The sequence below is a fragment of the Trichomycterus rosablanca genome, chromosome 15 (assembly GCF_030014385.1).
Source record: "Trichomycterus rosablanca isolate fTriRos1 chromosome 15, fTriRos1.hap1, whole genome shotgun sequence".
Lineage (NCBI taxonomy): Eukaryota > Metazoa > Chordata > Actinopteri > Siluriformes > Trichomycteridae > Trichomycterus > Trichomycterus rosablanca.
The window spans coordinates 17,141,132-17,150,022 of NC_086002.1; the positions used below are offsets into that span (position 1 = coordinate 17,141,132).

The 8,891-nt window shown below is 37.6% G+C and overlaps 1 protein-coding gene and 1 non-coding gene across 2 annotated transcripts; both read left to right on the plus strand.

Annotated features, from left to right (window-relative positions):
• The first annotated feature begins 220 nt into the window (after nucleotides 1–220).
• LOC134329704 (U1 spliceosomal RNA) lies at nucleotides 221–382 on the plus strand. Its single transcript, XR_010014928.1, has one exon. It is a non-coding gene; the product is annotated as a U1 spliceosomal RNA (small nuclear RNA).
• On the plus strand, nucleotides 324–4,525 carry LOC134329596 (uncharacterized). The gene is made up of 7 exons (XM_063010875.1): nucleotides 324–351; nucleotides 1,697–1,852; nucleotides 2,398–2,545; nucleotides 2,638–2,731; nucleotides 3,280–3,451; nucleotides 3,533–3,651; nucleotides 4,202–4,525. The coding sequence occupies exons 1-7, from the start codon at nucleotides 324–326 to the stop codon at nucleotides 4,523–4,525; spliced, it is 1,041 nt and encodes a 346-aa protein (XP_062866945.1).
• Nucleotides 4,526–8,891: the final 4,366 nt, after the last annotated feature.

The window sequence follows — 8,891 nt, forward strand, 5'->3', positions numbered from 1 at the left end:
AGATTATCATTCGTTCTTCTGTTTTGGTTGAACCAACTGTTTGTTTTTTAATGTTTTTAATTTTCAGGCGAATGTCGGCATGGTGGTTTTGATGTTGCAGAATAGCGGCGTTTGTGTTCGGTGAGGTTTGTGCTGGTGTGATGAGTAGACGAGTGGAGCTCACTGTGAGTTTGAACGGTGTGTGATTCGGTGTCTCTGTTCGGCGGTGCCTCTGGACCTCATATTTACCTGGCAGGGGCGAGACCATGATCAAGAAGGTGGTGCACCCAGGGCGAGGCTCAGCCATTGCACTCTGGTTGTGCTGACCGCTGTGAATTCCCCATATGGGGGAATCTCGACTGCATAAGTTCTGTAAGTGGGGGACTGCGTTCGCACTCCCCGCTGATTTCTGTGGTGGTAAAGATAGAGCTTATAGATTTTGGTGTGTGTTAAATGCCACAGCAAAATCAGCAGAGTTAAATATATGGTGTTGATGAAATATTTGAGAGTAGAGAGTCAATCTGACTACTGCCCGAGTTAATCCATCTCTGGATTGAGTCTCATCTGTTTGGTTTCACTTGCATTAAACTACTGCAGTGTCAAAATAGTGTTAAACATGCTCTCCTTCAAATTAACTCTGAGAGTGTTAATACAAATATTATTAAACTCTAGGATTTTGAATTAACTCCCAGAGTGTTAAGTGATTAACCCCACCCACAGCACATCGTTATGTTAGACGACAGGGAGGGTGGAGAACGCCATTTTGCTCTTTTTGACTGGACAGCTAATTAACCATCTAACTAACCAGTTCAGGCTACAAATCTAATAGGTAAGTGCTGCATTCGTTTATATTTCTGTAGAATTGGTTTGCATATGTATTAGTTACAAGTTTTTTAAAATTAATTATTGTTGTGGGGTGGTGGAGTCGGGTAACGGCGAGGCATTGGTGCAAACTTGGTCGAACATTTGTAAGTGAGTTGAAGTTATCGGTTCGGTTTCACAATGTTCTACCATTAGGGCCGAAACATTTTAGAATAGTTCGCCGGAGGGAAAAATATTAAATATGGCATGTCATTTAGGGCCGAAACATTTTTTATAGTTCACAAAGATGGTAAAAAATATTAAATATGGCATAGAATTAAGGCCAAAACCTTTTAGAACAGTTGGCATGGACACACAAATATTACATGTACACACGTAATTTCTTGTGTAGACGGCAAAAATTTACGTGTATTCATGTCTTGGCATGTAAATACACTTACATTTTTGCCATCTACAACACGTAATTTATTTTTACGTGTCCATGTGAACGATTCTAAGACATTTTGAACCCAATTTTATGCCATATCTCACAATGTGTGGTAATGTTTTTGCTGATAAGATGTGATTACTCTTTGGTAAATTATCACAATCTTAACTTTCTTCCCTGTAGGATATGCTAGCTAAAGTTAGATATGCTACGTCAAAGTTCCACAGTCCGATGAAAGCGTGGAATACAACAGATTTCTTCAAGACAGTTAGTATTTTTTTATTTGCGAAAATAAATAAAGGCAAGCAAATCTATAGCCAGCATACTTGTGAAAAATCCTGGTAACCTTAAAGTTTTTTGCAAGAAAAATTGCTAATTACTTGTAATCAAGTGGATGATTTGAATATACGTAATACAATTTATATCACTGTTTCTATGCTTATTAGAAACATATTTTTCTTGTCCTAGTAACCATAAAATTTTGTCTGCAACCTGAATGTCTGAGAGAGGGTCAGCTCATCTTAACTGACGAATCAGAAACAGAAGTGGATGAAGATATTTTCGAGGAGCTTGTGAAATCAGGTGTACTGAACTTCAAGATCTCATTTAGACAACCAGTTACAGGTAAGCCTATTTAGTCATTGGAATGATTTTGCTTATAAAATAGAGAAAACATATTAACACTTTAAACACATTAAAGAATGCTTTTTGTTGGTGTGTTTTATTTATTTCCTTAATTTTACTTGTTTGTTCATTCAATCATTTGTCTGTAATCGCTTATCCAGTTCAGGGTCGTGGTGTGTCTGGGGCCTACCCGGAATCACGGGGTGCAAGGTGGGAAACTTAATTTTAGTACTTTTACTAAATGAATACTTTTTTGTTTCCTAGATCTGAAAGTCCAAATTGTTAGTCATGAATCAGCTTCTTCTGTAGTGTCACACACTCCTCTTTCATCCCCACTGTCATCCAGTTCATCCGACTCCACAGTCATCCTTGAATCAACAAAGAGAAGGAGGGCAACAAAATTTATGGATCGGGATCGAGCAAGACAGGTACAATTTATTAAACATTTTTATTTTAATATTATCTAGTTTTAAGTTTTAGTCAAAATTACATTTTTCTAAGTTTTATGGTAAGACATAATATGGCATTGAATTATGTTTTTGAAGATGGTTGCAGCAGTTCTCAAGGCAGTGCACTTGATGCACCAAAGGGTGAAGAAATCTTCATGGAGTATGACAAGACTAAGACTCTAACAGATGCAAAACGGAAACAAATGGTGAACATCCTGGTTGCTGATATGATCGAAACACATGGGTAAGACATTTAAGTGAATTTGAATAATAAGTCAATTAAATTTAAGGATACACACTAAAAATGTCATTTATTTATTTATTTTCTCTTTGAAGGAGGATTCCACCATCAAGTGCACGGACGAATTATGCACTGGGAATTGTGACCCTGTTTCCATACCTCCAAGATCCATACTCTGATAATGGATATGTAAATTAATGTTATTGCTTAGCTGAAGACCCAAACTGCTGTGTCTCAGTAATTAAAATTTATAAGTTTCTTAATGAAAAAAACAAAAAAAAACAGGAACACTACTACGATCCTGTGGGTAACACTGGCTACCTAGCATGGAGGATTAAGACAGTTCAGCGCAACTCTTCTGTTGGCTCCCAGAGTCATTCAAGGCCTTCTTATCAGGATAGTCCAAAAAGCAAACGAGAAGCTCTGCTAAGTGTTGAACAGCTGTTTGGTGAAGAGTGCAGGGAGGCTTTATCTACAATGAGTCACTCAACAGATGAGTCCTTGGTCAAAGAGAGAATGAGAGCAACTTTCCAGTATAGGCAGAAGCTGGTTCATGATAAGAATGCATCAGTTTCGGTCCTGGATGACTTTCCCCGTTTCCTTGACATTCCTGGATTGGTAAGAAAATTCATCTTAAATATTAGACAGGTCTCCACTTTTTTTTCCTTTCTTTTGGAAACATGTTTAGACAACCTGTATATTTAATCATGTATGGAAATTGTGTGTCTCCTTCAAAGATTGACCAGGACTTCTCCATGATGTTTGGAGATGAGATGTCCAGTAGGTTTCTGGCAAAGTGGCCTACTTTTTTCAAGCCCAGAGTCATCCGTGACTGCAGGACCCTGACCCCGAATCAGTATGTTGAGGAACTGCTGTCAGCAATTGAACCCCAACCTGAGGATATCTATGGTGAGCGGAACTTTTTATTCCCAAAATATTTCTGAACATTTTTAAAAAGCATTTGTCAGTTAAACACTGTTTGTTCTCTAGGATGGGACAGTGATATGTCAGCAATTCTCCTGCTTCTGCATCTACTTCCCCCAACCTCAAGAGGCCAGAAAAAAAACAGCAAAGATCAGTTCAGCCCAGGCAGCCAACCATCTTGTGCGGTACCTTCCGGTATGTAATGTTTGATTTTTGTACATATTCAATGCTGTATTTTGTCTTGTCATTTAGAAACCTTTGATTTGAAGTAAGGGTGGCACAGTGGCGCTACAGATGGTGTCACTGTCACACAGCTCAAGGGTTCTGGTGGAGTGGATTCAAACCCTGCCTCAGGTCACTTTGGAATGTGGTGTGTTCTCCCTGAGTCTGTGTGGGTTTCCTTCAGGTGCTCTGGATTCCTCCACAGTCTAAAAACACATGTTGGTTGGTTGGTGTATTGGCTATTAAAAGGTGTGAGTGTGTGTTGCCCTGTGATGGGCTGGTGCCCTGTCCAGGGTGCGTTCCTGCTTTGTGCCCAGTGATTCCAGTTAGGCTCCAGACCCACCACAACCCTGAACAGGATGAAGCAATTACAGAAAATGATTGAATAAATTAATTAATGAAGGATTGATTCAAAGAACATTTAGAGTAGTGATTATCAATTATTTGTATGTCACTGCATGAAAAGCTCTACTTGCACTGACCTGTAACATGTTCTATATTTCTAACCTATAGGAAGGAGCCAGTCTTACTACATTCCTTGAGAGAGCTGAAACGAAACAGCCCTTCCTCCTCTGCATTGGTGAGCAAAAGAACAAAATCTCAAAGTTCTACATCATCATCGACCAGAAGGCTGTCCCATGCAAGGCTCAGACATCGGTGGCTGCTTTTGATGAGCTATTTAAAGCTCACTACGTCTTCAGTCTTTCCTATGATGAAGCCCTAAGCAATGTTTATACATTTGTGCAGACCACAGTGTATAATATTGATGTTGGAAGTGCCAAGGAGAGCCCCCACGTTAAGGAACTTGGAGCAAGACTGCTGCAGCACAAAATCTGAACTAATAGTTTTTTGAAAAATAATGTTCACGTGTTTTGTCTGTAAAGTGCACCACAATAGTTGTTCGCTCCTTTGTCAGCATTTAAAATTTCACCATGGCTTATATCCTGGCAAAATTTTACGTTTGAAATGTGGAGAGCGAGGATGTTCTTTATTTTTTTGTACTTACAATGGCTTTCAAAAGCACCTCAACAATGTACATAGGCACAGTTCCCCATGTTGATACTAGCGAGGATGTCACTGCACAAAGTGAAGATGAGGTGCAGTTTTCAAGTAATCAACCAAAATGTTCAACTTCTGTTGCCACTTCGGAAGTGTTTCATGTACCTTCACAGAGTTCTGATGATATGTCTCACCTGTCATCTACGTATGTGTGGTTCAATTGTTGCACATTTGCAAGCAGCAGGTCTCTCTGAAAGTACTGTCCAAACAATTGTTAGCTCAATGGAAGAAGTTGTTAATGATGTTCACAACCAAGCACGAGAGGCAGTTCTCAAAACCTTTTCTCCTGAAGAAAAGGATTCAGGTGTTTGTAAAAAAATAGAGCACTGTTTTGATCAACTAGACAATCCTTTTTCAGCATTAAACACAGAGGCAAAACGACAGAAACATTTTGATGAAAGGTGGGAAATAGTTGAACCTGAAGAACATGTCCTTGGGGTGAGAATGGATGTACGAAGAGATAGAACTACAGGTATATACAGCCAGTTCCCTGTAACAGACAAATATATGTATGTGCCCATTCTTGGTACACTCAAATCCATTTTCAAAAACAGGGAAATAAGAGAAAGCTTCTTGCAGGACAAATTGAGTGAAAAGGGCATTTACAAAGACATTAATAATGGTTCATATTTCCAAAATCATTCCCTATTCTCACAAGAGAGACATGCTCTACAGCTTTTGCTCTATTATGATGATTTTGAAACAGCCAACCCTTTAGGTTCCAAGAAGGGGGTTCACAAAATTGGTGGTGTCTATTTTACTTTGAAAAATCTTCCACCTAAATGTAACTCTGTGCTAATGAATATACATCTTGAAACTCTTTTTTACACTAACGTTCTGAAGACATATGGTTTTGATGAAATATTGAAGCCTCTCATTGATGATCTAAAAATTTTGGAAACAAAAGGAATACAACTTTTTTTGAAAAACCATTGTTTGGCTCAGTAATTCAAATTACAGGAGATAACCTTGCTTTAAATGGCTTGTTGGGTTTTGTGGAATCCTTCAGTGGAACACATTTCTGTAGGTTTTGTTTGACTAATAAGAAAGACATACAGTCTGTATTTACTGAGGATCATCCTGGTGTAATTTTCCATTCAAAATAATTTCACACTGAACATTGTAAGGTACTAAATGAAAATCCTGCTCAACTTTCAGTATTTGGTGTTAAAAAGAATTGTGTGTTCAATGCTTTACAGTATTTCCATAGCTCTGACAACTATGCTGTTGACATCATGCATGATTTGTTAGAGGGTGTCGTACAGTATGAACTTAAGCTGCTTTTTCTTTACCTCATTAAACAGGGCTATGTTTCTGTGAACACTTTGTCTGACAGAATACAGAGCTTTAATTATGGTTAAACAGAACGCAAAAACAAACCAAGTGGATTACAATTGGATGACAATAGCAAACACCTGGGGTTGAATGCTGTCCAGTCATGGTGTGTTCTGTGCAACACTCCCCTTATATTTGGTGATGTCATTGAAAGGGGTAACAGTCACTGGAAACTATTTCTCCTTTTGATACAGATAGTCAACATAGTGTTCTCCCCAATTGTAACTGATGGAATGATATGTTACCTGAAACATTTGATTTGTGATCACCATAATATGTTCAAATTACTGTATCCTGATAGGAGTTTGATTCCAAAACACCACCTGATGATACACTATCCACGCTGTATTAAAAAAATTGGCCCTCTTATACATATTTGGTGTATGAGATTTGAGGCTAAACACCGTGTTTTTAAAAGGTCTGTAAAAAATTTCAAAAATCTCATAAAATCTTTAGTAAAGCAGCATCAGCGTCAATTGGCATGTCACTATGAGAACTATTATTTCAAGAGATTTGAGTTTGGTCCTACAAGAACACAAACATTATCTAGCTTGGAGGGTGGAAAAGTACAGTACTTGGACAGACATTACAATTGGAGGCATTTTCTGATGTTTCAACTACTAACTGGGTCAGAAATTACGGTACTGAATATGAGGTTGGTTTGTTTGTTTGCACTGGATCATATGATCTTCCAGAGTTCAAAAAAATCTGTAGTATAATAATACATGAAGAGCATGCTTTCATACTAGCTGGTAGCGTTGGCACACTACTTTGATGAGCACTTTAATTGATACTGTGGAGAGAGGTGATGCATTTTCTGTTATTTGTACAGACCAGCTTACTTATTTCAGACCCTTTGATAAGCAGTACTCCAATGAGAATGGTAACAGAGCTTGCATAGTGCCATATTGTTATATGTTGGAAACATGTCATTGAATATTTAAAATGTTTTATTGAAAGTGGTGCACATGTTCAGAAATAAATGATAAACATGTTAAATCAAACAGTAGTATGTCATTCTCTTTTTCAAGCTAAAGTGAATTAATTGCACACTCTTAAAGCTGCAGTATGCAAATCAATGTCAACATGGAGGTAACTCCTGTAGAGTAAAAATTGACACCATAAAAGAGTAAGTTTTTAACACTGCACTGTGGTGCTGAAAAAATTTAACACTGAGTAGTGTTAAACAGTGTTACATTTTAACTCTCCAGGGAGTCAAAAACTATATCACAGTGTTAAAATTTCAACACTTTGAAAAGTGTTAAAATAACACCCTGGGGAGTGGACCCATATAGACACTTAGTGTTGAAATTAACTCATAGAGTTATTTTGTGTTTGCGGATTTTGCTGTGCATTCAGTGTTAAGTATGAACGCTGCATTTCTCTACAATATTGTTGATTCATCTGATCTTCCAAAACTAGCCAGAGACCCTGAGGCATCACAATAAAAAAGACACAATTTCATACAACAGTAGAAGTAAAAATGACTGGAACATTTTAGTTAAGCTCAGTGTTTCATTATGTTTACCTGAAATACATTCATGGTCTGTTCATCCATCTGAAGTACTGTACATCAGTGTGGAGTTCATCCAGATGTAGTTCATCTGAGTAAGTCTGTACTGAGTCTAATTCAAATAGATCATCTAAAGTTATACTGAGTATTTTCCATCTAAATGTAGTTATACATAAGAAATAAATCATCTGCATTTTGTCCTTAACAATGTCAGGGCTCTGAATTAGTAAGCTTGTCTAATAGGTGTTTTTTATTTAATGACAAAAAAAGCTGTAGCATGTATAAATAAATAAAGCTTTTTGTTTGTGTAGTTAAATACACTTATTATTAGAAAACTGGTTTATTACTTTAACGTTCACTGTAATAAAAGCGTTTTGTATTAAGCTATATAATATGTATTTAGTGAACACACTGTTTATACTTTGGTTACCTTCAGGATGAGTCTGGATCGCTTCATCCTCCATCATTTTCCTCCGCTGCTGATCGGTGAACCTGTTATAGAAATAATAAACTCCTGCGGTGACAGTAGCGGCTCCGGCCACGAACAGTAGGGGCGCAAGTTCACCTCCCTCAGTCCAGCAGAGAGATTCCACATAAACGCCTTCATATTTAATATAATAAATATTGTTTTAAGAGAGAGAAAGAACACAGTGAATGCTGCAGGGGGTCTCAACACAACTGATCCTTCACCCCTCTTACTCCCCGCTTTATAGAACACCTTACTGTGACGTCACAAAGCTGCTGTTTAAATGTGAGCTCCTGAGTTTTAACTGTAATGCAGATCAGATGTTACTAACTTACCACTACTAGAGTTATCTGCTGACTTCACTCAACTTCTGCTGATAGGTTTGTTCGATTTTTATTGTTTAACTTCATTTATAAGACCTTTTAAGGTCTGAAAAATATTATTTAATATGATTATTACTACAGTAACCGAACGTCTTAATTGTTTACTGGCTTGATAAAGAAAGAAAAACGGTTCATCTACAAATCATTGGGAGAATCATACTTTAATGCAGTGCAAGCGCACCAGAGATGATGATCACGTGAGGGGAGAACGCTTTTCCATGGATTGTGGAAACAAAACATACTCAATACGAAACATCCATCAAACGTTATCATAACACTACACCACAGAAAAGTCTGTATAAACAGTAATTGTGCATTAAAATGTGCCGATTTTATTTCATTTAGATCATGTAAAATCTAAAGTTTATGAAATGTAACCTGGGTTGTCCAAACTTGTATATGTTACTGCAGGTCAGAGCTGGACAAACCCAGCCGTGGTGACTACAT

Coding starts and splice junctions, on each gene's coding strand:
- LOC134329596 (XM_063010875.1), top strand. CDS start 324: ATGGGGGAATCTCGACTGCATAAGTTCT. Junction 1,853..2,397: donor ATTTAGACAACCAGTTACAG/GTAAGCCTATTT, acceptor ATGTTTTTGAAG/ATGGTTGCAGCAGTTCTCAA. Junction 3,452..3,532: donor CCAACCTGAGGATATCTATG/GTGAGCGGAACT, acceptor TTTGTTCTCTAG/GATGGGACAGTGATATGTCA.